Source organism: Cimex lectularius, unplaced genomic scaffold (genome assembly GCF_000648675.2).
Source record: "Cimex lectularius strain Harlan isolate CLEC.00 unplaced genomic scaffold, Clec_2.1 scaffold55, whole genome shotgun sequence".
Lineage (NCBI taxonomy): Eukaryota > Metazoa > Arthropoda > Insecta > Hemiptera > Cimicidae > Cimex > Cimex lectularius.
The window spans coordinates 567681-595662 of NW_019392647.1; the positions used below are offsets into that span (position 1 = coordinate 567681).

Consider the following 27982-nt stretch of genomic DNA (forward strand, 5'->3'; position numbering starts at 1 on the left):
GCAATAATTATTTCATTTATTATTAATTTATTTTGTCATAACCTGTTTATTTATCATAGGCTAAAAAATATCATAAAAAAATAAATAAAATATTAATAACATTGAAAAAGTGTAGTAAATCACCAAGTTCTGACTTTTTGAGATCTGCATATTGAAATATTATTCTATTTATTATTCTTTATTTTGTCATAACCTGTTTATTTATCATAGGCTAAAAAATATCATCAAAAAAATAAATAAAATATTAATAAAATTGAAAAAGTGCAAAATGTAGTAAATTACCAAGTTCTGGCTTTTTGAGATCTGCAAATTGAAATACTTATTCTATCTATTATTCTTTATTTTGCCATAACTTGTTTATTTAGCGCAGTATAAATGAAAATATATAAAATATTATTAAAAATGAAAAAGTGCAAAATGTAAACTTCCTTGTTCTGGCTTTTTGAGATTTGCAAGTTGCAATAATTATCTATTATTCATTTATTTTGTCTAGACTTTATTTAGCCTAGTTTAAATAAAAATATCAATTGCTATGAGGCAAACATTTATAAGCAACTTGATCGTCCATGATCTGGTCAGTCTATACTAGTGTGTATTTTGTTCAGACATGTTGTAAAATCATAATTAGCCATGAGAACCATTTGACTTCATCTTAGCTGAAAACTTTTGCCTATTATCATTTTCAAAAAAGCAGAAGTACTTTCTAGAAAAATCAAACCAAATACAAATCATATTGGATCTTAGCTGATCATTCTTTTTGTTTTGAACAGTAGTATTTTACTATTATACCATATCTGGTGGATGTCTGACTTGTTTATTCTTTTTAAGCAGATTTTACTGTTTAAAAAAATGTTTAGTTGTGTCAAGTTCTGAAGTTAAGCGAAGCAAAGTCTGCGACTTATTTAACATTGAGCAATTTGCTCATGCATGATCATATGTTGAGTTTATTTAGATGTATATTTTCTTATGGCCTGTTTCATCACTGTAATAAGCCTTTTGTTTTTTGTTTGTTTGTTTGTTTTTTTTTTCATGAAAAAAGGGCCTACGAGCCTTTCACATCCAAAAAAAGACAAAAAAAATTTCGTTTTTTTTTTTTTAGGTTTTTCATGACAAATAAGTTAAAAAAACGTGCCTACGAGCCTTTTACATCCAAAAAAGACAATAAATTTTTTTTTTAGGTTTTTCATGAAAAATAAGTTAAAAACGTGCCTAAAAGCCTTTTACATTCAAAAAAAGGCAAAAAAAATTTTTTTTAGGTTTTTCATGAAAAATAAGTTAAAAAACATTCCTAAGAGCCTGTTACATCCAAAAAAAAGACAAAAAAATTCGTTTTTTGGTTTTTTTGAGGTTTTTCATAAAAAATAAGTTAAAAACGTGCCTAAGAGCCTATTACATAAAAAAAAGACTTTTTTTTAGGTTTTTCATGAAAAATAAGTTAAAAACGTGCCTAAAAGCCTTTTACATCCAAAAAAGACAAAAGATTTTTCGTTTTTTTTTAGGTTTTTCATGAAAAATAAGTTTAAAAAAACGTGCCTAAGAGCCTTTCACATCCAAAAAAAGACAAAAAAATGTTCGTTTTTTGGGTTTTTTTGAGGATTTCATAAAAAAATAAGTTAAAAACGTGCCTAAGAGCCTATTACATAAAAAAAGACATTTTTTTAAAGGTTTTTCATGAAAAATAAGTTAAAAAACGTGCCTACAAGCCTTACATCCAAAAAAGACCAAACAAATTTTTCGATTTTTTGGGGGTTTTTGCGTTTAATTTATTAAAGCAATGTTTGCTTCATCTCACCCAAAGACTTGAAATTAATTGTTGTGAAAGTTTGACAGAATTATTCCACTTTTAGAGAATGTTAATCTGCCATAACTCATTCTTTTTTTTTTTTTTGGGCAGAATAAACCAAAAAATGAATTTAAGAAAAAAATTATGTCCTTTTCTAAAAAAAATTACAATATGCAGTTTGGTATGATTCAATCATTTGTAAAATTTGTACATACCCTACTTTGTCTACATTAATTGAAATGTATTTGTTTTGCTACGCTAATGATTCATAACGAAACGTTTGAATTTGTCTGTGGGTCCGCCTGTTCTCGTTGTTTATGTTTTAGATAAGGGCAGGTCTGGCGGGGACACTTCCCGCCCATTAGGATTTGGGCCCAGGCAAGATAACCTGTGGTGCTGCGGTACCAGGACTTATCTTTGCCGGAATCTTTTTAATTGAATTGTATTTTTCCTGTAAATATTGGCGTATTTTTCAAAAAATCCTCTGAAATGTCGAAGAACACTTTGTACAACTATTTCACAAAATCCCCTGGGCCTGCCAAATTCGAGAATTCCGGGCAACCCCGGACACCGCTGGCGAACCAGAATGCCAAGACTCATTCCAAGACACCTGCCAAGACTCCTGCCAAGACACCTTCCAAGACGAAAACTCCTTTAAAAGGCAAAACGCCAAAGTCCAGGGCCTCACCGGATGAAAACTTGGAAAAAACACCCAAAACGTCAAGGAAAAGGATCATCAATGAAGGTACTTTAAAACACAATTATTTAAATATATAAAAAACCACTTTAAATCCGTATTTGCTTCAGAGGATTTGATGGACCAGTCGACTGATACTGAAGACATTCTGGACAATTTAGAAGACTCTGCAGATGAATTTGTGCCAGGTAAAAACAGATTGACTGTCTTGATATTGTATATAAGAATTAAAGCCTTTTAAGGCTTAGAATTGGACGAGTCATGGCTCGTCTGAAGCGAGATCTTGCTCGTACTTCATCAGTGTGCTAACAAGTGGTCAGTCTCAGCCCAGCTAGTATTTGAGTTTAACATGGAAATGACAGATGTCATGTTTCTTGCAAACTGTAATGTTTCAGGAAGTCTCATTCCTCACACCCTCTTGTCTTTAGTACTCGATCAGTTCATTCTGTCAGAGAAAGGGAAAAATAATGAAAAGATCAAAGCGTGTCTGACAGACCAATCCAACGAGGATAAACAGACAAAAATGATCAAATTACAGAAAAAAATATTAGGGTTTAAATGAAAGTAAAAAATGGATTTGTACCATATACATATCCACGCACAACGAGGAGGGTATTTCATAGTTTTTTTAAAGCGCATTGTGGAGTGCAGGGTTGCCAGTTGAGCCCCATCTTATTCGTTCTCTTTTTACATGACCTCCCAAATGTCCTGGAATGTAGAAATTGTATAGGTAGTAGAACAATTAAAATATTAAAGTATGCTGACGATAACTATATCGTCAGCATACTTTCCTATTGGATAGTGCAACTGGTTTAAAAAGGAATATCAAACTATTTGAACATTACTGTGGACAGTGAAACCTCACAGTTAATTTAGATAAGTCCAAAGTCATAGTGTTTAGGAGAGGGAATAGGTTGAGTTCTCTGGATCGCTTTTTTTTTCAGGGGCAATCTCATCGAGATTGTAAATGAATACAAATATTTAGCATCTGCATAACGGGAGCAATGAGAACATGTCCTACAATTAGCATGGAAAAAGTACTGGGATTAATCCCCCTACACCACATGGTAATAAGGACAGTGCAGAAAACCATCATTAATTTTACCAAAGAGAAACGTCCAACAGGAATAAAACTAAAATGGAGAGATAGCAACAAACTATGGAAAGACCGTCTGCTACTCATGGCTCCGAGAGACGACATAAACAGGATGTTTGAATTTAACCAAAACTTCCGAATAAATCTAGATACCAAAAAAGAATGGGAACGAGAGGGAAACACCTCTTTTAAGAATGGCACCATCCTTTGGTACATAGATGGATCTAGAACACAAGAAGGTATGGGAGTATTCAATCCTGGAACCAAATACTCAGAATCCATGGGAAAATACATCAGTATCTTCCAAGCTGAGATTCATGCAATCAAAAGATGTACTCAACTCAACCTAAGTAAAGGGTATAAAAACAAGAATATCAGATAGCCAAGCAGCCATCAAAGCACTAAGCTCAAATATCATTAGTTCAAGGATGGTGCTGAACTGCAAAACCAAACCAAACATATTAGGTACACAGAACAAAGTCATCCTCTGCTGGGTCCCAGGACACATGGGAGTAGAAGGCAACGAGAAAGCGGACACCCTTGCAAGAAAAGGGGCTGCTACCGCTGACAGGACCCTTCTATGGCATAGAAACCCACACTATTAACAAGTATCTCAGACAGAAGGACAAAAAGAAAATGTAGGAACAATGGAATTCACTCATTGGACACGGACGATCCAAGAATCTTCTAACCAATTTTGGAAGGAAAGAAATTACAGAATGTGTCAAAGGAAGTGGGAATAAACTGCGAATCCTAAAGGTGGCCATTCACGATCACTCCAAATGGAACCGCGCCAAGCCGTACAGCTCCATTTGGAGTGCCTGAAATTTGAGGGGTGGGAATAAACTGCGAATCCTAAAGGTGGCCATTCACGATCACTCCAAATGGAACCGCGCCAAGCCGTACAGCTCCATTTGGAGTGCCTGAAATTTGAGGGGGCATTCACGACCGCAGCCAGTCGCTCCGAACGTCAACCAGTGAATTACCTTCTCAAAATGGATGACGATCTCTTGTGCTACTCTTCTGTTTATTTACATATTAAAAGCAAAAAATCGAAAAGGAAATGGTGCAAGAAGTGGCTCCTGAATTTGATCATTTTGGTCTGCTTATCCTCTCGGAATTGGTCTGTCAGACATGCTTAGACCTTTTGCCATCATCAGTGGGTGTCCACAAGAGGAACGACTTAATATTTTGGATATGTGTAGTATAATAAGTAGTACTAATCTCATTTCCGAGTGGTGTCTGCTTTTGGGAAGGTCATCTGTAATTGTAAGATTTATTAATGCCTGCTAGATGAACATGTAATTTGGTCATTTCTGATCAGTTTTTAATTTGCCTATCCTTGCCAGGTTGGTCTGTCAAATACGTTCAGGCATTTTGCCATGTTGTGATGTCCAATGGGGAAATTCCACAATTTATTTATATTTCCATATGTGGAACCTTTTAATAATGGTCAAATTCCTATTAAGTTGCACCTGCTTGTGGAAAGTTCGACTGAAATTGTGAGATGTTTTCTTGTAGTCTGCTGGATGATCAATCTGCAATTTGATAATTTGCCATCATTTTTGGTCTGCTATTCCTCGCTGGTTTGGTCATTCAGACATTCTTAGATCTTTTCATTATTTTTACCCTTTCTCTGACCGAATAAACTGATCATCTGTTCACAGGAGGAAATCCTATGATTTAATTTTTTAATTAATTAAGGTTTTTAGTTGAGATAAAAAAGTCAGTGTCACAGGCAGGATTCGAACCCATGACCTTCGGCTAGATACACTGCTGCTCTCCCACTTGGGCTACCATTTGGACACCAACGTCCCATCTCAACCCCACCTTTTGAATTTTCCCTCCTTTTTGCCATTTTTCAAATGTCGTGTAATCTATTTGATTCTCGGCGATAAATGAAATGACAATGGAGAGCTTTAGTGAAGTATACTTCATTTTAACTCGTTAAATTCACTAGTTTTCGTGGTCTGCTTGATCAATTAATATCATTCAATTAATTAAGATTTTTAGTTGAGATAAAAAAGTCAGTGTCACGAGCGGGATTCGAACCCACGACCTTCGGCTTGATACGCCGCTGCTCTACCACTTATTTACCAGTTATTGTGACTTCGATCCACTTGGGCACTAACTTCCCATCTCAACCCCACCTATGGAATTTACCCGACATAAAAAAATCAATATCAAGAGCGAGAAGCAAAACCACAAACGTCGTCCGGACAAATACAAATAGAAACACAAACGGCAAAAACGAAACAAAAAACAAAAGGTGGGGTTGAGATGGGAAGTTAGTGCCCAAGTGGATCGAAGTCACAATAACTGGTAAATAAGTGGTAGAGCAGCGGCGTATCAAGCCGAAGGTCGTGGGTTCGAATCCCGCTCGTGACACTGACTTTTTTATCTCAACTAAAAACCTTAATTAATTCAATGATATTAATTGGTCAAGTGGACCACAAAAACTAGTGAATTTTTGAGCAAAATATACAAAGATGATCATGGATGATCAAATAACTAATAAATGTAGAAAAATAATCAGGATCAGGGTTTTTTTTTTTTTTTTTTGTATTTAGAATTGGAAGAATCAGAATCATCACATCGCTTCTCCATATAGAAATTAATCTGTAGTGTCCTAGATGTCTCACAAATACAAATTACCACTAAAAGTACTAACAATAAAACCAAAGGGTTCTTCTTTTTCAACAATCTTTTGTTTTATTTGAAATATTAAATTTATATTGAGACTTATCAAGATTGTCATACTTAGAAAATGAACCATCAGATGATTCGTCTGACGGTGAGGATGCTGTGGTTTCAGAAGAGCCTACAACCGAAGAGGAAGAAAGCCCTGTCGCACAGGTAGGTTGACATTTACGTTTTATATTGTTCAAATTTGTAATGTAAAAAGTGTACAGGGTAAGAAGCGAAAAAGGGCAGTAAATGACAGAAGGCCGAGTAAGAGGTTCGCTGCTAAACTGCCAAGCAGAAACTCTGTCAAGGTTGATGCTGCATCGGCCACATCTACGAGTCAAAGTTCCCAAGAGGTAACAATAAAAAAAATAATTACTTTTTTATTTTGTCGCAATTTTATTTTGTGTTGACAGAATTCTGTTGGAGATGTCTACAATTGGAGTTATTTGAAGTACGACTTTCTCAAACCGGATAAAATCAAAGATGGGAAAGGCAGGAGGCCCAACGATCCCAATTACGACCCTCGTACACTCTACGTCCCATCGGATTTTCTTAAATCCCTCACACCTGTATGTTTTAATTTGTGAATTTTGAAAATTCTTCATAGGCTTTATTATTTTACTTATTAGAATTCAATGTTAAAGGGGATGCGGCAATGGTGGGAGCTTAAAAGGAACCACTACGATTGCATATTGTTCTTCAAAGTGGGAAAATTTTATGAATTTTACCACATGGATGCTGTGACGGGCGTTAAGGAGCTTTCTTTAACTTTTATGAAAGTAAGTTTTGCATTGGATTTATGTACTGGGTTATAGTTTATTTATTTTAATTTTTAAGGGTGAATATGCTCATTGCGGCTTCCCGGAGATAGCGTATGGCCGCTTTGCTGCTAACCTTGTCGACAAGGGGTACAAAGTGGTACGTGTGGAGCAGACCGAGACGCCCGAAATGATGGCAGAACGGGTCAAGAAAAGTAAGCCGTATCTACATCAATTAAATATTAAAAATATACTAAAATAAATTCACTACTTGCTTGATCTATTTAATAAAATTCTGAAAAAAATCCAACTAGCTTAATAAAGTTAAGACTGAATCTCTGGGTTGAATCACGCGTTTTCCCAGAGGAACAATGATGCAGTCTTCATTCTCTTGTCGGCAATTAATATACAACTTAGACTACACAAGAGCAAAGTTTATATTATTTTCATCGACCTGCACAAGCGTTCGATTCAGTTTCTCATTCTAAACTTTACACCAACTTTATAATCAGGGAATCAGCTCAAAATAGGATACTAAAAGCACTATACTTGCAAACAAAAATAATCATATAGGCTGATGGGAACTCGAAAGAAATAATAGTGACCAAGGGGGTTTTGGCAGGGAGAAAAACTCTCCCCACTTTTCGCTTTGTTCATTGCAGATATGATGACATTTTTGCAAAGTAGAGGAGCTGAAGGAATACACATTGACAGTATTGTAAGCGGACGATGACGTGGCGGCCGAATAATCTCTCAATATTCGCTTGCTATTCTCTACGCGACAAGGGATGAGTCGGCCTAAAGGTGGCCATTCACGATCACTCCAAATGGAACCGCACCAAGCCGTACAGCTCCATTTGGAGTGCCTGAAATTTGAGGGGCATTCACGAGCGCTCCACGGCCAGTCGCTCCGAACGTCAACCAGTGAATTACCTTCTCAAAATGTATGACGATCTCTTCTGCTACTCTTCTGTTTATTTACATATTAAAATAAAAAAATCGAAGAGAAAATGGTGTAAGAAGTGGTTCCTGAACAGAAGCCGTAATACCCATATGAATTTGATGAAAGAACTTTCCCTTGAACCCGCTGATTGGAGGAACTATTTAAGGATGGATGAAACGTCTTATTTATTCATTATATTTAGTGTTCTATTGACCAAATTAGTTCTTTCAATTATTTAATCTTTTTTGTAAGGTTTTGGTTCAAATGAAAAAGCTAGTGCCACGAGCGGGATCTGAATCCATGGCCTTCGGGTAAATACGCCACTGCTCTACCACTTGAGCTATCGTGACTTCGATCCTCTCCGACACCAAAAAATGGCAAAAAGAGAGAAAATTGGAAAGGTTGTAGGTTGAGATGGGGAGTTGGTGCCCGAGTGGATGGAACTATCGAAGTCAGTATAGCTCAAGTGGTTAGCGCAGTGGCGTATTTAAACCAAATGTCGTGGATTCGAATCCCCTCGTGACACTATTTTTTCATTTCAACCAAAACCTTACAAAAAAAAGATTAACGTCTTATTTATATTTACCCCAGCTTGTTACCCCCTTGATTAGAAAACAAAAGACAGTCATGAGAGAAATCATCACTACATGAAAGGTTGGCAACCACATTACGATTTCTCGCTACAGGGATGAACCAAAAAGAACTTAAGTTCTCTACTACGGTTTCTGATCATTGTTAGGGGTTATCAATACCTCATCTCTCATTGCATTTGTATCCTTTGTTTTGAAAACGTCGACCAACTGGTTGAGGATCGAATTTCTTTTATTTCTATCGTGGTAATATAATCATTGTCCACCACTTTCATAAACATGGTAAACTTTCATACAATTCAATCACCTCAACAATAAAATCTCAATTGGATGTCATTACAAATAAAGAATAAACGTTTTGACTTTTTGAGAATGTACGACGGAGATGTTTGCTCAGTGACAGAAAGACGGAGACTGCGCCAAAAAAACGAGGGTTTTCCCATTCACGACCAGGCCACCGCACCAAAATCCCCACCCTCCACGCCAGATTTTCCCATTCACGAACGCGCCATGCCGTCGTCGCGCCGTAGATATTAGAAGTTGGAGTGGCGCGATGGAGTTTGGACCGGTCGAATATTCGGCACAGCCGGGCACGCCAGTTCATTTTTGCCATTGACGTGGTTTTTGGAACGGCGTCGCTCCGTTTGGCCTGCTTGGAGCAATCGTGAATGGCCACCTTAAGTGCGTCATTACTTATTCTTGTGTAAGGGAAGGTAAGGTTCTAGAATTCAATAAACTAGAGGTATATTCCTTAACATTTATTGTAACACAATTCCGTCTCTTAACGGTACCCAAACAACAGAATCTTAAGCAATCTAAAAGTGAGACACAACTCTAAATCTGGGATGAGTCTATGAACAAAGGGACTTACCCAAAACGATGCTCGCCATGATTAGTGTCCACAGTATCCCCAGCTCCGTCTGTTCTCTTGACCACCGACTTGGTCCTCGCTGGCTCTGACTGGCTGAGTTCCCTTGTTGAGTCCCAGACGGAGTGCGGTTGCTTCTGTTCTGGATCGTCTCTTGGAGTTGACTGTTCACTCCCCGATGGTGTCTCCGGTTTTGACTGACTTTTGATTTCCCAGTCGTTCCTTTTATACCAGTTTCTCTACCGGAGTAGGGGTGGAAAAGAAAATCAAACGTCGGGGGAGTTCCCATGCCACAGGTGAACCGGTGAAGACGGGTGTCGTGCACATGGTTGACGCGACCCCAATTTACAATGTCCCACGTATGTCGCTATGTTTTAACCGTGTAACAACCCTTCAGCACTAAATAACTAGATGATAGTTATTTATTTGATCGGCTGTCCAACTATTGCAACTTCATGTTCTCCAGGTTCGTGGAAAACATTACGTGGTTCCAGTCTGGGTCTGCGACACCCTTTGGCGTTCTTATCTATCTGTCCAACAATGTAATTATTTCAGTTATGTTTGCCAAATTTGAGTCATTCCCTCTGGGTGATTGCCCCTTCAGATTTACAACCTTCGTTCCCTATCATCGTTTACCCTAATTTTTTTCTTACTTTAACAACTAAAACTTATCCCTAAGATGGGAAAATAAAAATAAATACTTGTTATTGATATTTTTGCTGATGACGTTGCGATTGCTGCATGCAATGATGCATAATTTAAATTAAAACTGCTTATGGAGTACTGTAAAATGAGTGACCTCAAGGTAAATACATTGAAAACGACAATTGCGCTTGCAATCTAAAAAAACCAGGAACAAAATATCAAACCATTTACATATGTTCCACTCCCACTGACGAACACACTGATTCATATTAGGCGTTCTCCTATAGGAAATTTTTTCAAGCTCCTTACCCTGTTTCAAAACGCTGTGCTTCTATTCCTAGAGTATTCGACATACTGGAATCTCTCGGTTCCGATTGTTGGAAATATAAAATGACTCTCTTCTATTCCCTTACTTCGTCTGTTCTATTTATTGTTCGGAGATTTGGTCTCTTGGCCATATTACTGATTTGGAAAGAGTACAACTATAATTATTAAAATACTTATTACTCCTCTGAGTAGTACTGCTACTACTGTTAGTACTCTGAGCTGTTTTGTCCAATTAGAAACAGGGTGAAATCTGAGAACTAAAGTTTTAAAAGAGCTCTGAATTTTTGGCAAAAACTTTGTTTCTAACTGATTGCTCCTTGGAAATCCATGCTCCCAGAAAGCTGACTGTAGCGATCGTGAATGGCCACCTTAAAAGACAATAAGAACATTCCTTTTAACTAGTATACTCACCTACATAAAATTTTTATTTCTATAAGATCACAAGAGTTATAGCAAAAGCAGGGTACTAATATATATTTAAAAAAAAGAAAGATTTGAATACCACAGTATACTGACATTGAAGTATTAATAATTTCAAAGAACACTTATCCTTATAGATTAATAAGTAGTTTAGGAACTTCCATCGACTCTTATCCATTAAACAAAAAATCATAAAAATATTTTGTCTGATCTGCCAATTAAGATTGGCCGGTAATAAACAATCTTTTTGTACTTCAATAGAAAAAAAAATCAATTTGATCCTGCATTACATGTTTTGGCAGTATGACACATTAACTCACTTCCTGCTTGAATGACCTTAAAATCCATCTTGACGCCCGACCTCTCAGCAACTCTATGCACGATTTATTAGATATGCAGATTTCTGAACAGCTAAACTGGATCTTTGATTACTTTTCTAAAGCTCTTAACTTAAGATATAAAATAACTCAGCTATTCAAAAAACCATTGAATGTGTAAAATATTATTAAATTATCAATTGTGAACTAACCATCTTTGTTGTTTTTATATATAAAAATATTTGTTTATATTTATATATAAATAAATTAAATTTTAGTACACGGTGCAACCAAGTTCGACAAAGTTGTGTGCCGTGAAGTCTGCCAGATGACGACCAAAGGGACACGAGTTTTTTCGATCAATGACGGCGAAGCGAAGGAAGCCCAGTTTAGCTATTTACTCGCAATAGCTGAAAAAGTAATAATTTTTAAAACTTTTTCTAGCATTTTCATGATTTTTCGTTCATTTTTTAAAGGAAATCGATAGCACAAAATCTTCTTATGGGATATGCTTTGTTGACACGTCAATTGGAACGTTCCACATCGGCCAGTTCAACGATGATAGGCATTCATCCAGGCTAAGGACACTTTTAGCTACTTATCCTCCTGTACAGGTAACAAAGATTAAAACATTTTTTATTAATTTAATTTTATTCTTTATGTATTTATTTTTAAGGTATTATTTGAAAGAAACAGACTTTCCAAACGGACCCACCAGATCCTTAATACAGTCGTCGCTAGTACTCTCAAGGAGGCACTAACCCCTGAGAGCGAATTCTGGACATCATCCAATTCGCTTTTAAAGCTTGCTGAGAAGAAGTATTTCCAGGATGGCGTCACCCCTGAACCTTTGAAATCGTTCATTGGCGAAGGTATAATTTCAAGATTTTTTTTTTAATACATTTTTCTAATATATAATTTTTTTTAGTTGATTCTCTCGGTTTGACGGCTTCGCAAGAAAGTGAAATGGCAGTGAGCTGTTTAGGAGCAATTACTTGGTTTTTGACGAGAGCACTACTCGACCATCAGCTCCTTTCTATGGCGCATTTTGAAATCTACACGCCAATCGATGTAGCCAGCGTGTCGATCTCTTCAGAAAAAACTTTACCTCGGATAACTGCTCGAAACATGGTAATGACTTGTATAATTAAATTACTTTTAAATAATTAATTTTTAATAATTTCTGGTCTCAGAACAATACTTGTCTATCAACTTTCCTGGTTGACTTTACTTATCTCTTGATTAGCTTGGTATCTTGATTTCCTAGTCTAAAGCCATTTACTCAACTCTTTTTGCAAAAAGGAGGGAAAATTTGAAAGGTGTGGTTGAGATGGGAAGTTAGTGTCCGAGTGGATCGAGGTCATGATAGCTCAAGTGGTAGAGCAGTGGTGTATCAAGCCGAAGATCGAGGGTTCAAATCCCGCTCGTGCCATTGACTTTTTTAAGTCAACTGAAAACCTTAATTAATTGTAAGATTGGTCATGCGGACCACGAAACTAGTGAATTTAATAAGTTTAAAATGAAGTATACTTCACTAAAGCTCTCCGTGGCCATTTCGTTTGTCGCCGAGAATCAAATAGATTACACGACATTTGAAAAATGGAAAAAAGGAGGGAAAATTCGAAAGGTGTGGTTGAGATGGGAAGTTAGTGTCCGAGTGGATCGAGGTCACGATAGCTCAAGTGGTAGAGCAGTGGTGTATCAAGCCGAAGATCGAGGGTTCGAATCCTGCTCGTGCCATTGACTTTTATCTCAACTGAAAACCTTAATTAATTGTAAGATATTAATTGGTCAAGCTGACCACGAAACTAGTGAATTTACTCATTGCTTGACTCTTCTAGTCTTGGGAGATTATTTGACTTGCAAATCTACTGGCCTCTTTTCTTTAGTCAACTCCTCTATTGGTCTTGGGACTTTACTTGTCTCAGGACTCTTTTGGTTTGTCTCTTGACTAGCCTGGTATCTTGATTTCCTAGTCTAAAGTCACTACTCAACTCTTAACTCTCCTAGTCTATCAGTTTTACTTTTCTCTTGGCTCTCCTGATTCATTGACTATTCTAGTCTAATGACATTACTTGTCTCTCCTGGTAGTCAACTTTACTCATCGCTTGACTCTTCTAGTCTTGGGAGATTATTTGACTTGCAAATCTACTGGCCTCTATTCTTTAGTCGACTTGACTCTATTAGTCTTGGAACTTTTCTCGCCTCCTGGTTTGTCTGTTGACTAGCCTTATTTCCCTAGGTCTATCAACTTGGTTTCTCTTGGGTCGGGGAAAAGCAAATACCTGACAGTCAAAGTCCTTATAAGCGTATGTCATCCCTACAACACCCCATAATCTCTATGAACTGACAATTACACCTTACCTTAATCATTCTCGACCCAGCCTCTCCAGTCTCATTTGGGGCAAAGTCCATCTGGTTGACTCTATCTTGATAAGCCCTGTCCCTGATGCATGAAAACTTAACGTATTAATACCTCATAATCGTTTTTTATCATTTATTAGGACTATTTGGTAGTCGTGTTCTGACCTTCTGAAATTTTGAGTCAGATATTATTAAAAAACAAAAAAAGTAAAACTTTCTTTAATCTAACATTGCTTTACATTAACAATTACAGCTTTGTTATATACCCTAACTTTATAGTGCTTTAAAAAAATAGATTTTAGATGCTGTTTCTTTAAAGAACTTAAACGTCATAGAAAATAACACGGGGCTCCAAGGGACTTTACTGCACCGTATCGACCATTGTTCCACTCCTTTTGGAAAAAGGTATAATTAATTCTAAATTCCTTAAAAAAGTATAATTATTTGAAAATCGTGAGATGCGGTCTGGTGTAATGTAGGTTTCGAAAGAGAGAGAGTGAGAGAGAAAATAAAAGAAAAAAAACCCTATGTCACACCAGACCGCATTTCACGATTTCCGAATAATCATCGACTAACAATCACTAATCACCACAAAAAAAAAAATTAATAATAATTCTAATTCTAATTTTTTTTTTTTTTTTTTTTTTTTTTTTTTTTTTGTGGTGATTAGTGATTGTTACTCGTTGGTTATTCAGAAATCGTGAAATGCGGTCTGGTGTGACATAGGGTTTTTTTTCTTTTATTTTCTCTTTTGAAACCTACATTACACCAGACCGCATCTCACGATTTCCGAATAATTATATTTTTTAAATTATTTGTTCTTGTTTAGGTTGTTGAGACAGTGGCTCTGCAGCCCGCTTGCTAACACCAAGAGCATCGAGGCGAGACAGCAGGCCGTCCGGCTGCTCAAGGAAAACAGCACCCTTTTGTCCACCGTTTCCGACGTTCTGTCCAAAGTACCTGATTTGGAACGCATGTTTTCACGGTAAGCGCGGGGAAAAAAAAGCGAAAGTTTCTGTACTGATATTTGTTTTACAGGATTTACGCTCAGAGTAGCAAAGGTCTGAGTGAATCCCATCCGGAAAACCGTGCTGTGATGTTCGAAGAAAAGATCTACTCTAAGAGGAAAATAATGGAATTTATTTCAATACTCAAAGGATTCCAAGCTTTACAGAAGGCTGCCGAATTGGTTCAAGGTATAGTGGACTATAAAATTTTATTATTTATCAAAGGTAACATAGTCGTCCAAACATCCACTTTTAAACTTATAAAAATGTAAAAAATTGTTAAACCACTTCATATAAAAAAAATATACATAATTTTAAATTACCTGTATGTAGTTATTATACAATTTGTACCGCTTTTGTTATCTAGTCACTGAAGATGGTCTATATTAGACTGAAGCGTGCGTGATGAAACAAATGCCTGTTGTGGAAAAGACAATTTATTGCCTACCTATATTATTTATCAATTTGTTTTTTAGTGTTGTAATAAGTGTTAATAATAACTTCATTAATTTCGTGGTCCGCTTGACCAATTAATATATTACAATTAATTAAGGTTTTTGGTTGAGATAAAAAAGTCAATGGCACGAGCAGGATTCGAGCCCACGATCTTCGGCTAGAATCAAATAGATTACACGACATTTGAAAAAATGGCAAAAAGGAGGGAAAATTCAAAAGGTGGGGTTGAGATGGGAACTTGGTGCCCATGTGGATCGAGGTCACGATAGCTCAAGTGGTAGAGCAGCGGCGTATCTAGCCGAAGATCGTGGGTTCGAATCCCGCAAGTGCCATTGACTTTTTTATCTCAACTAAAAACCTTAATTAATTGTAGTATGTTAATAATAACATTGAGGTGCATTCATATATCATTTTCTATGACTGGATTTCTCTGGGCAAACTAGGACAGAAAAATATTGCCAGTTGGTTGATTGTTGTATTTTTGGACAAAGCGTGTTAAAAATAAAAAAATAAACTTTTAATAAATTTCTGTTTTCTTTTTAATTGTTTATCATTTTTTCGTTAAATGCATATAAATATAAATGTAATTTTTTACAGATTGTGATGAGATGAACGAGTCTGAGATAATAGTCAACGTGACACACTTCCCCACCGGGATCAATAATGGTGGCTTCCCCGATTTGAGGAAGCACCTCAACTTTTTCAACGTAATGCCTTTGGAATAAAATTGTTTTATTAAATTAATAAAATCACGTGACATAACATAGGAAGCGTTTGACCACGAAGAGGCGGAGAAAGAAGGCAGGATCATCCCGAGTCGCGGAGTCGACGCAGAGTACGACTCGGCCATAGAAACGCTGAACGAGATCAAACAAGAACTCGACAGCTATTTGAAAGAGCAGTGCAAGAAATTTGGCAAGGTTAGTTTTATTTTTATACATTATTAAAGAATATTAATTTTTTTAAATGTGAGAGTGGTGGTGTCCTATTGCCAAATTGTAGTATTTATTTTTCCTAGCATTTTTATTTTATTTTTATTTAATCCTTAATAATTATTTAATTAAGGGATTTTGAAAAATAACAAAATAAAAGGTCTTAATTCCATAATTTTGTTTATTGGTCAATTGGCGGTCTGGAGACAATGGGGGAAGGGGCAGATGGTAAATTCTCGGGTTTTCTAAACGTCGATGAACAACTCTGCCTCTGTGAGGTTCTGGCATTTGTCGTACAGAAATAGAAAATCCCTGCCAATGAGATCCCAGTTTTGAGGGTTGTATTCCTTGATAATTTCTTGGACATAACAGACTGCGGTGAGGTCGCCAACATAGAAATGTAGTCCAGCTTTTTTTTTTTTTTTAAATAAGCAGCACACGGTCTATGAGGCAAATATGAGCCAAATGAAAGCAGCAACCTTTTGGGACCATGGGTGGGAAGAATCCGCTGGTATCACAGTGTCTGTAGTTGTGGGTTTTCTATATACGTCGATTCTATTAGGTTGTGTATTATGGACAATTTTAGGTCTAAAAAGTTCAAACAACCATCTTTGTTAATTTACAATGTGAAATTTATATTACGGTGTAGAGAATTAATTAGTTGGAGGAATTCTTTGAGATCCTCTAATGTTCCTGATCATATGCATAAAATATTATCTACATAACATTTCCAAAAAAGAACAGATTTATACTAAATTTTATCAGCTTCTATTAAATATATAAATACTCAATTAATTATACACAATTTTTATCGAAATGAAAAATTTGTGTCACAGGCGGGATTCGAACCCACGACTTTCGGCTCAATACGCCGCTGCTCTACCACTTGAGCTACCATGACTTCAATCGCCCATGCCACAAACTTCTCATTTCGACTACCCGAATTTTTTTTTGAAATTTTTGAATTTTTCGAATCCCGCCTGTGACACAAATTTTTCATTTCGAAAAAAATTGTGTTCAATTAATTATTTATATATTTAATAGAAGCTGATAAAATTTAGTATTAATCTAGAATCACACCTATGAATCGTACACAGTCCCGCTAATCTAGTATAATCGTTAATAAAAAGTGTTTCTATATGAAGCCGCGATTTGCTTATAATTAGAATAAAATCGGGTAGTCGAAATGAGAAGTTTGTGGCATGGTCGATCGAAGACACGATAGCTCAAGTGGTAAAGCAGCGGCGTATTGAGCCGAAAGTCGTGGGTTCGAATCCCGCCTGATACAAATTTTTCACTTCGAAAAAAATTGTATATAATTAATTGAACAGATTTAATTAATTCGTTCTTTGATTTGAAAAGATTTTTTATCAAAATTATCCACGAATATTTCGGCACAAAGTGGAGACCCCATTGGTAACCCTTTCATTTCATAAAATTTATTATTGAATTTACAATAATTAGTAGGTGTATATTTAAGAGGTCTATTATATCATTTTTTACAAATTCGTTAATAGAATTCTCGGTAAGTTTTTGCTTTATGAGTTTGGTACATTCTTCAACAGGGTTATTGGTGAATAAATAAGTAACGGGGTGGAAATCTGGATTGTTGGAAAACAACTTACTGTGAGTAGGAACCATTAAAAAAAAAAATTGAACATAACAGCATTCCAATTGGTCTATTTTTCGGGTTTCTCCACCCTCCTGGTTTTTGGAAATGCTACTTTTGTTCATATGGCTTGTCGATCTGTTAGATTCACAGCCTATAATTAACAAAATTTCTTACATTCTATTTAATTACCTTCTAATTTACAATTTAATTTTTAAAATGGTTCCTTGGACAGTCTTGGTCGATATAAAATTAAAATTTAAAATAAATTTTTTCAGGTGTCTTATGTCGGCAAAGACAAAAACCGTTTTCAGCTGGAAATACCTGATAGTGCGGCGAAAAATATTAGCTCCGAATACGAATTGTCTGGCCAAAGGAAGGGTTTTAAAAAATACCATACCCCCACTACAAAAGTACTTTTTTACACTATTATGTATTCTTAATAAAAATTGATCTAATTATTCTAATTATCAACTTTTAAAAACAGGCCTTGCTTGAGAGACAAATCGCAGCAGAGGAGGTGAAAATTTCAGTTCTTCTAGACCTCAGGAAGAGACTTTTTGGAAAATTTGTTGAAAGGTTATTTTAATGATTTTTTTAACACCTTTATAAAATGTTTCATTGATTTGATTATTTTATTATAGGTATACATGTTGGCATAATGCGATTGAGTGCATGGCAACTCTCGATGCTCTCATGTCTCTCGCTAAATATTGCTTAAGCATTGAAGGAGATTTATGTGTCCCAGTTTTCAAAGAAGCTGGGAGCTTTCAGAAGGTTGTTTTTTAATTTGTAATCTTATCACTTTGATCTTGATTGTAATCTTTAACAGTTTGATTCATTTCATATTTTCCATAGCCTTATGTGAAAATAACAAACGGAAAGTACCCTTGTATAACCTGCCAGGACAACTACATACCCAATGACACTGAAGTTGGTGGAAACGTTGCCAGTATTATGCTACTGACTGGTCCGAACATGGGTGGAAAGTCGACTTTGATGAGGCAAGCGGCTTTGCTGATCATTTTAGCACAGGTGGGCAGCTTTGTACCAGCGGAAGCGATGGAGCTGACCAGCGTCGACAGAATCTTCACAAGGATTGGTGCCAACGATGATATAATGTCAGGCGACAGCACCTTTTATCTTGAAATGTGCGAGGCTTCTGCGATACTTAACTACGCCACAGCGCATTCTCTCGTCCTCGTTGATGAACTAGGTATGAGAAAAAAAAACAATTTACGAATTTTCTTCCTGATGTTGGATTTTCAGGCCGTGGTACTTCGACTTACGACGGAACTGCGATTGCCGATGCGGTACTGCACGAACTATGCAGGATGGGCTGCCGCACCATCTTTTCAACTCATTATCACACATTGGTCGATAGTTTCAGGAACTGTGATGGAATTATGTTGGCTCACATGGTAAATTCACACATAAAAATAAAAATGACAATATAGAAATCAAATTAGAATTGTAGCAAACAGATTTTTTTAAAAATTGTTTTATTTAAGTCATGCATGGCCGAAAGTGACGACGATACCGAGGAAGGAAAAGAGGAGATGGTCACCTTCTTGTACAAACTATCAACTGGGGCATGCCCCAAGTCGTTTGGCTTCAACGCTGCCCGCCTGGCCGGAGTGCCATCGCACATAATCAAAGTCGGCATCGGGAAGGCCAGGCTGCTCGAAGAGGAAGCACGCAACAGGAAGCTCTTCAGAGCGCTTTTCACATCCGAACAACCCCGTCAAATAATTGCAAGCCTTTAGTACGAGTCTCATCTTCACCTACATTTGTACATAATAAGTCTAAAAAAAAATGGAAAACTATTTCGAAAGATTCAGTATTAAACAATAATGTTCCTACTTGCATTTTTTTTTTTTACTACAACCCTATACCATTAGTACAACACATTGTAACGTTATGAGAAAATATAATAATGAAACCATTGTAGTTATTTTATTTATTTTTAAAAAAAGTATCAAGTACATCCTTTCAATAATAACTATTCTTTTGCAGTTTGACATCGCTGATCATACTCTTACATTTTCAATGTGTACAACATCCAGAATTAAAGTAATTATTGTCATATAAGAGGGCTTAATATAAAACTACATATTGGGTGTTGTGGACAATGGGTCAGAGCACGACAATAATTTTTTCTTTTTATTTTATTTAAAAATCCGTTCTCTCAGCCACCACGGTCAAAAAGATCAATTCTTATCGAACTGTCCCAGAGGAGGACTTTGTTACCATTACATATAGCAATTTTAACTCTTGAGTAAAATTAATTAAGGTTTTTAGTTGAGATAAAAAAGTCAATGGCACGAACGGGATTCGAACCCACGATCTTCAGCTTGATACACTGCTGCTCTACCACTTGAGCTATCGTGACTTCGATCCACTCGGACACCAACTTCCCATCTCAACCCCACCTTTTGAATTTTCCCTCCTTTTTGCCATTTTTCTTGAGTAAAAGTTGAAGTAATTCCTGCCATTTGGGAGGGCTTAACATAAAATGACATTGGGTGTCGTGGACAAGGACTTAACTACAAAACTTTTTTCCAATTATTTTTAATTAAAAATCCAACCACGAATTACGGATTCAAAATTAGAACCTCTAGTGTGGCAAACAACTCAGACTAACTAACCACTCGGCCACTTGTTAAAAAGATCAATGGAAATTCTTATCAAACTGAAGAATTGTGTAATTCTTGGCGGCAAATCAACTCAGAAAAAACTTAATTTGCAAAAAACCAGGACAGGCTTTTGCCCAGTCTTTGGTACCATTACAAATCTGAAAATCCATGGGCTATGCCGGAATTCAAAACATCAAACTCGTATGGTAAATATGGGTCAGCCTAACCATTCAGCCAACTTGGTCAAAAAGATAAATTCTTATCGAACTGAAGAATTTCTGTGAAGTTTTGTGGGAACAGATCAGTACAGAAGTACCCTAAGTTGCAGAAAATTGCCCAGAGGTGGACATTGGTATCGTCACACATAAGGTGTTTAACCATTAAGTCAATTAATTATTCTTTTTTTCTAAGGTCTTAGTTCAGATGAAAAAGTTAGTGTTACGAGCAGGATTCAAAACCACGACCTTCGGCTCAATACACCGCTGTTCTAACCACTTGAGCTATTGTGACTTCTTGTTGTGGTCTCAACTAAGACCTTAGATCAAAAAAATAATTAATACAGTCATTTATGACAGCTAAACATATATGGTTTAACCATTAAGGTTGAACTATGCCAGGATTCGAACCCAGAACCTTTATCAGGGAAATTTTTCCAAAGGATTTTAATACAAATTTGACCAAGATTTTTTCAGTTTAAGAGTTAAATGAATCAACCTAATTGGGAGTAGCTGGCAGTTTGAAATAAATAAAAAACTGTTTTGCTCAAATTTTGTAAATGATTCTAACAAACTGATTTCCCTTGGGGGGGGGGGTTGTAGTCTTAAAAAAGAATAATTAAACTACAGTACAAGTAATTAGTAGATAAACTAGATATAAAATTGGAAGCAGTTTTTTTGTATGTTTTTAATATCTAGTAAATTGAATCATAGACTGCTGTGAAGAGTAAAACTGTTTGTCGTATAAACCTTTAAGCATTGCTGAGTAAGTTTTTTTTAACAAACAATAATTTTTTACACCCATTCATCTGAATTATCTACGTCTATGTTATTCAGTTTTAAAAGCCATAAAACATGCCAGCATAATTTATGTTATTTTTCTGGAACAAGTTACTTTTTGACTTGGAGGCCAGAATATCATATATTTACAGACTAATTGTATATCTAAATTATATTCTTTGTAGTGTAACTTTCGCCGAATTGGACTACTGCTCTTTGGGGCTCAAGAATACCAACAGATTGGAAAACAAATTGCTATTTATGCATTTTTAATTATATTAGCAGTCCTAGCATGTTTCCTTGAGGCACTCCAGCTTGTCTCTTGTGTTATCAAACGTGCCAGCAATTTCTTTCATTTTTCTTTAAGTATGGGTGGTTTGTCTCTCTACAGAGCTCAAAAAAGTGATTGGGTTTGAAAGCAGATCGATATTTCAGTATTTGTAATTATATTAGCAGTCCTAACATGTTTCCTTGAGGCACTCCAGCTTGTCTCTTGTGTTATCAAACGTGCCAGTATAATTTATTTTATTTTTCTTTAAGTATGGGTGGTTTGTCTCTCTACAGAGCTCAAAAAAGTGATTGAGTTTGAAAGCAGATCGAACTTGCTTAACAAAATTTTATCCCCGTATTTGATTTTGGAGTTGAGTTGACTATTACACTGAAAGTATTCAAATCTTGAATTATGTGTTAGGAGGGTTAATACACAGCCATTAATCTTTTATAAACAGTAAAATTTTCCCGGCTGGCTGTAAATTTTAGTGTGTAAATCTTATTTCAATATGTGTGTAAAATGTGTGGTGATAACTGACCGTTAGTCGATGATTATTCAGAAATCGTGATATGCGGTCTGGTGTGATGTAGGTTTCAGAAAAACATTTTCTTTATCATGCCACATTATCCTTTATTATATACTTATTTTAATATTTAACAATTTTTTTTTAAATTTAATGCAGGATGGTGATGAACATGAAATTAGACTCCTTCCTACCTAAAAAGTTCTGTTTTTTTCTCAGCCTCAAAACAGGATGTTTCATCTTAGCACCAACATATTTTGTATGTTTCTACAGTAAACTTGATGTAGATGATTTTTTATTGTTTCTAATTTTATTATTTTCCAGTTAATCAGTTGGATCGGGCTTCAATAGAAGATCATGAAATTGCAAGAAAACAAAGTTCAGCAGTTTTAAGTTTCATATTTTTTATGTATGGCCATTATGAATTGCTTATTTTTAATAAAGAATAATATATGTTATACAATTTGTTTACAATTGAAGACCTTTTAAATTTTAAATTGATTCACAAGTTTATTATGAAAGGTTAGAGTCAGTGAAAAGAGAAAATAGACTGATCAGGGTTAAAAAATATATATATATCTTGAAATTGAAGCTTGTTTATCATGTTCAAAACTGTTTCCTTTTATTTTAAAAATTATTCTAATTTTTAGGTTTCTAAATGAAAACAAGAAAAAAATTCATATGATATATTTTAAATATTATTAGGTTAGACTAGTTGTTTTTTCTTTTCTAGTTGTTTTTTTTCTTTCTTCTATTCAAATCTCACAGGCAGGAGGAAAATTTGAACGGAATGCCATTTCACAAACAGCCGACAACTAAGTTCGTCAAATTCAAGTACAACCACATCGTTAAGTTCAGGGACAAGCCACCCGGACTCAATTATGCTTACGAGCTCGATGATTCATATCAAGAGCCGATCGTCAAGATTTTCCAACAGCTATGGGGTGGGCTGAGAGGGAAACTGAAGCCGGCTCATTACTACAAAGAGTTCTTCGAAGAGGACGACTACAAGATGCTCCGCTGCGAGCAGAACTGCTTTGAGATAATCAACTCGACAAGGTTTCTCATTTTTCAATCCCTTACTAATTTTACTCTTTAAAAAAATACCTTCACAAAAATTTTTCTAAATGTTTAAACATATGATTAATTAATTACTTGAATGCTCAATGTTATGCCTGATATAGAGGTTAGTTATAACTGATTTGATATTGGGTTAACTACTTTTATAAATAATTAACTCTTTTTCACATTTGAAAAAAAAAACTTTTGTGTTACAGTTTTTTCCGATTACTTCAATCGATCATGAATCAATTGGTAAATGATGACTCATTGTTTATATTGTAATATTCTGTCAACTGAGAATGTTACTGAATAATTTAAGTTATAACGCACAGGAATTTCCTGCTGATGTTGCATGAAGACACTAGGAAGCAGGGGTTTGTTATTCCCCAAGTTCTACAGCTTTTTGTAGTTTTTAATAGTGTCCTAGTTCAATTCGAGTTGACTTGAATCTTCTATTAAGTACTAGTGGTATTTTATTTTGCACTGTTTGTTGGCTTGACCTCAGGGTTATAAGCAGGTCAAGGCAAGATTTTTTATCAATTCCACCTCCACTTTTAACCAGATTCATTGCAAAAAAACTGCTTTAGTTTATGTGGAATGAGACATTCACTACTATATTATGTCAGATGGTATGATGCCAGGGTTTGTTTAATAACTGTTAAGAAAATTCAAATTTTACTTCTTTTAGGTAACGATTTGTTGAAAGTGTTGTTCCAGTTTGTATAAAATGAGCCATTGACTGGGTAGTATTGTATGATGGCGTGATGTCAGGGTTATAAACAGGTCAAGGCAAGATTTATTGTCAATTCTATATCTACTTTTAGAGATATTTAGACCAGAATTTGCTGGAAATACTGTTCCAGTTTTCATAAAATCAGCCATTTCCGGAGAAGTATTGTATGATGCCATGACATCAATTAATTAAGGTTTTTAGTTGAGATAAAAAAAAGTCAGTGTCACGAGCGGGATTCGAACCCACGATCTTCGACTAGATACACTGCTGCTCGACCACTTGAGCTATTGTGACCTCGATCCACTCGGACACTTCCCATCTCAACCTCACCTTTTGAATTTTCCCTCCTTTTTGCCATTTGGATTTAATTTAATTTGTCAAGCGGACCATAAAACTAGTAAATTTTATAAGCAGGTCGAAGCAAGATTTACTTATCAATTCCACACCTAATTTCAGAAATAATTGTACATGCATTTGGTGAAAATACTGCTACAGTTCATACAAAATGAGTCGTTTGCTGAGAGGACTTTTTCAACAGCTTGACATCAGGGTTATTAGCAGGTCGAGGCAAGATTGTCTTATCAATTCCACCTTTACTTTTAGAAGTATTTAACCAGAATATTGTGGCAAAATGCTTAAGTTTGTAAGGAAAGAGCCATTGGCTAACATGACATCAGGGATATAAGTAGGTTAAGGCAGGATTTTCTTGCCAAATTGCATATCTGCTTTTAACTACTTACATGAGATTAGTGCTTGCTCATTGTGTGTATAGAATGAGCCAAGTATAAATCTGAGGGTCGTGGGTTCCCGCTCATGACAAATTTTTCTTCTCAACCTTCTTTGCAAAAAAAATTTGGGAAAAAATTTTGCCTTGAACTGCATATTACCTTAATGAAGTATTTTCTGTAAATGCTGTTTTCAACTTAAAATGCCAAAATGCATTTGACAGATGAAAACAGTGAGGCTAGCTGCGCCAAAAATGGTCAGAAACAACCAAACTGGGCCAAAAACGATTCAAGAATGACCAAACTACAAGCTCTGTGCAAACATCAAGCAAAAAATCTTTAAATATTATTGCTCACATTGATACGATAAATAAGTAAGAATATAAGTTTTGTTAGAATGTTAAAATTTGTTATATGTGTTTTTTATTTTTATTTTTCTATTTTTTATTATATATCTGTAAAGTTTGAGTATAAAACACAGATAGTTGTTCATTTTCTCAATGAATTCTTCTCAAGGTTTTGATAGCAAGGCTCATACTTGATCAGCAGGTGAACCCTTTTAATCACTGTTCATTTATCCATTTATTATCTCCATAAAATTAACTGTAAATAATAACAAACATCAAAAGTAGATGAATTGATGAGAAAATCTTGTCTCGGCCTGCTTATACCATGATGTCAACCCATCATACAATACGTGAACATTTATGTAATTTGTCAGTTTACGTTATTTTGTATCAACCTAGAAAATTAGATGTTTCATACAAATTGCTGAGGAAAACCAAATTTTCAGTTTTAAATAATGTTTGTGAATTTTAACAAAAATCCATCACTGAACGTGGTGAAATGACAAGACAAATGGACCAGTGGGAACACGCAGGACTCCCATATTTTCTCCTCTTCATGGAAAAAATGTGGGAACATGCAAGATTCCCATATTTTCTCCTCATCATGGAAAAACCATTCTCTTCATGGAAATATTAAATCCTTGATATGTAGGTTAAGATTGATTAACCTAACCCAACCAGTTTTAACCCTAACCCTATTGCTACAATTTGCAAATATTGATGGGTTGTAGATCTCATTCCGCTATCACTTTTTAATTTTGTTTTATTTTAATTTTCCAGAAAACGCTACGCCATCAATAACAAAAGAGCTCATTTACGGTTTTCGGAAGGCAATAAACGCCTCGCTTATTTACCACTTCTTTACAAGCCGATGCACCTTGCGAGCAAATACTGCACGTTGATGTGGCACGTACAGACAAACTTTGCCAAAACAGACCAGTGTTTTACGCATGAAGTGAAAAAGGTAAACAGTTTGAAATTTCTTTCCTTCAAAAATTTTATTTTTTGACAATTTTCAGGCACTTGACAGAGTCATCTACAAACTTGACACGAGCAATTTTCAAACAAACTCTTTAGTCTTGTCACCGCTCGTTCTCAACTTCAAATATCTCGATGCACAGATCAAACACCAGCTTTGCCTTGCTTTGGCCCACGTTGTAAAGTAAAATCTATTTTTAATGGGCTGATTTATATCTCTTTTAAATTAATTTTATTTTTTTAGAAATCAGACAAATTTGAAGCATGTTGTTTTGGAAAATTCTCAGATGAATTTGTCAGAAGGGATAAGACTTCTCCTCCTCCTTGCATTAGGCGCGGGCCATTCGCTCAAAACACTCAATTTATGGTATTACTTCAAAAATGGGCTACTTCCAATCCCTGAAAAGGGTCAAAGTACGATAATAAAAATCAGAAAAAAGACACATTTTAAAACAGTCCATTTTAGCATTTTCTGAATACGATCACTTCAAGTATAGCAGAGAAGAAGACCTGAGACCGTCGGAGTCATCTAGGGAATTTATCTGGCATCACAGAGTCATCAATGCTGACTTACAAGACATCCCGTCTTCAAAAATATGCGAATATTTCAAGATCAGCCTAGGCCTTTTAGAAAACCTCACCGTCCTTTGGATCCACTACGCCTGGCTTGCTGGAAGCCAAGGTAAAACCAAATTTTAAAATTAAATGAATTTTTTAAAACGTGTTTTCAGGTCGGACTTTATGCCAGCTTGGCTGTATAAAATTCAAAACTTTAAAAAGTCTCCATCTCCTTTATAATGACTTGGAGACGACAGATATAATAAAACAGAAGATATCGAGAGCAGCTTGGAAATACGTCGAGAGCAAGGTCCCAAGGCTTGAAGTCTCTCTCACACTCGGTATAAAATTTAAAAAAACCATTAACAATTTTTTCTTATATGTATTATTTTTTTCAGTTAATATATATCACTACAACGATGTCAAATCAGTTCTAATGGACAACATACCACTTGTCGAGTTTAACATGACAGGAGGAATGATATTCAGGGAGCTGGCAAATTACAAGCCTCCCTGGCTCGACTGTATTTTCAGGATGCTGGTCTTCTTTTACTCAAAGACGCTGAGTAAGCTTATTAACAAAAAAAAATACTGATTAAAAAAAATTAATTATATAAAATTATAAAGAAAGGATCAGCATTGAGAATTGGCATCCGCATCAGCTTATGGACGTGAGTATTGGAAAGCTCCTGACAAAAATCCCATCGCTTGAAGAATTCGAGTACCAAGGACAGCTGGACAAATGTGACACGGTCAATAAAATATGCCAATACCTCATGGAACACAAAACGAGTTGGTTTATTATTTACTCGTAATTTTGTAGAAATAATAAATTTAAAAAAATAAAAATTGAATTACAGGGATTAAAAGGGTTCACTTGTTGATCCAGTATGACCCTTGCTTTCCAAGGCCGTGGGAAGAATTTGTTTCGAAAATGAACAATAGGTACAAGGATTATTTGAGCACTCTGGGTATTGATTTTGTACTCAAACTTTACAAATCTTAAATATAACAAAAAAAAAATTGAAAAATTAAAATAAAAAGCATTTTATTTATAACAAATTTTAACATTCTAACAAAACTTTAGTATCAGTATGTGCCATGAAAGATTTAAAGAATGAATGACATTTGTGGAGAGCCTTTAGTTTGGCCATTTTTGATCGTTTTTGGCCCCGTTAGTCTCACTGTTTTGGTCTGTCAGATGGTAATGTGCAGGTCGAGGCAAGATTTTTTTCCAGGTTTTTATGGAAAGAAGGTTGAGAAGAAAAATTTGTGTCACGAGCTACACATGGGAGACACAGCTTTATGCCAGGCAATAAAATTTTCTTGTCAAACTGCACATCCACTTCTACAACTATTTCCATGGTTAGAGTCAATAGTATGATGGATTGGTCATCATTGGACCATCTAAGCTGGTCAAAGAAAAATTTTCTTGTCAATCGTCACCTAATTTTAGAAATGTTTACAGGTGGATTTCGTAACTGCTCTAGTTCATATGGAATGAGCCAAGGCTGGAAAAAATTGTATAATGGCAAACGTCAAGGTTATAAACAGGTCAAGACAGGGATTTGTTAATAATTCCAAATCTTCTATGAAAACCATATAATTTAATAATTGTCAAAAGAATGTACTGAATTTTTTAGGTAAGGATTTG

The 27982-nt window shown here is 35.5% G+C and overlaps 2 protein-coding genes across 2 annotated transcripts; both read left to right on the top strand.

The window, feature by feature from the left end:
- The first annotated feature begins 2126 nt into the window (after window positions 1-2126).
- LOC106668181 (DNA mismatch repair protein Msh6) lies at window positions 2127-19446 on the top strand. Its single transcript, XM_014396699.2, has 22 exons — window positions 2127-2528; window positions 2591-2668; window positions 6341-6432; window positions 6489-6617; window positions 6678-6833; window positions 6909-7043; window positions 7102-7237; window positions 11411-11550; window positions 11609-11746; window positions 11809-12004; window positions 12061-12263; window positions 13792-13901; window positions 14326-14481; window positions 14535-14692; window positions 15557-15666; window positions 15727-15879; window positions 17779-17913; window positions 17988-18079; window positions 18145-18277; window positions 18359-18716; window positions 18770-18921; window positions 19012-19446. The coding sequence occupies exons 1-22, from the start codon at window positions 2273-2275 to the stop codon at window positions 19264-19266; spliced, it is 3471 nt and encodes a 1156-aa protein (XP_014252185.1). The 5' UTR covers window positions 2127-2272; the 3' UTR covers window positions 19267-19446.
- A 3160-nt stretch (window positions 19447-22606) lies between these two features.
- LOC106668197 lies at window positions 22607-27886 on the top strand. The gene is made up of 10 exons (XM_014396729.2): window positions 22607-22984; window positions 25573-25756; window positions 25812-25954; window positions 26015-26184; window positions 26237-26452; window positions 26502-26669; window positions 26727-26894; window positions 26956-27120; window positions 27189-27693; window positions 27797-27886. The coding sequence occupies exons 1-9, from the start codon at window positions 22716-22718 to the stop codon at window positions 27332-27334; spliced, it is 1629 nt and encodes a 542-aa protein (XP_014252215.1). The 5' UTR covers window positions 22607-22715; the 3' UTR covers window positions 27335-27693; window positions 27797-27886.
- Window positions 27887-27982: the final 96 nt, after the last annotated feature.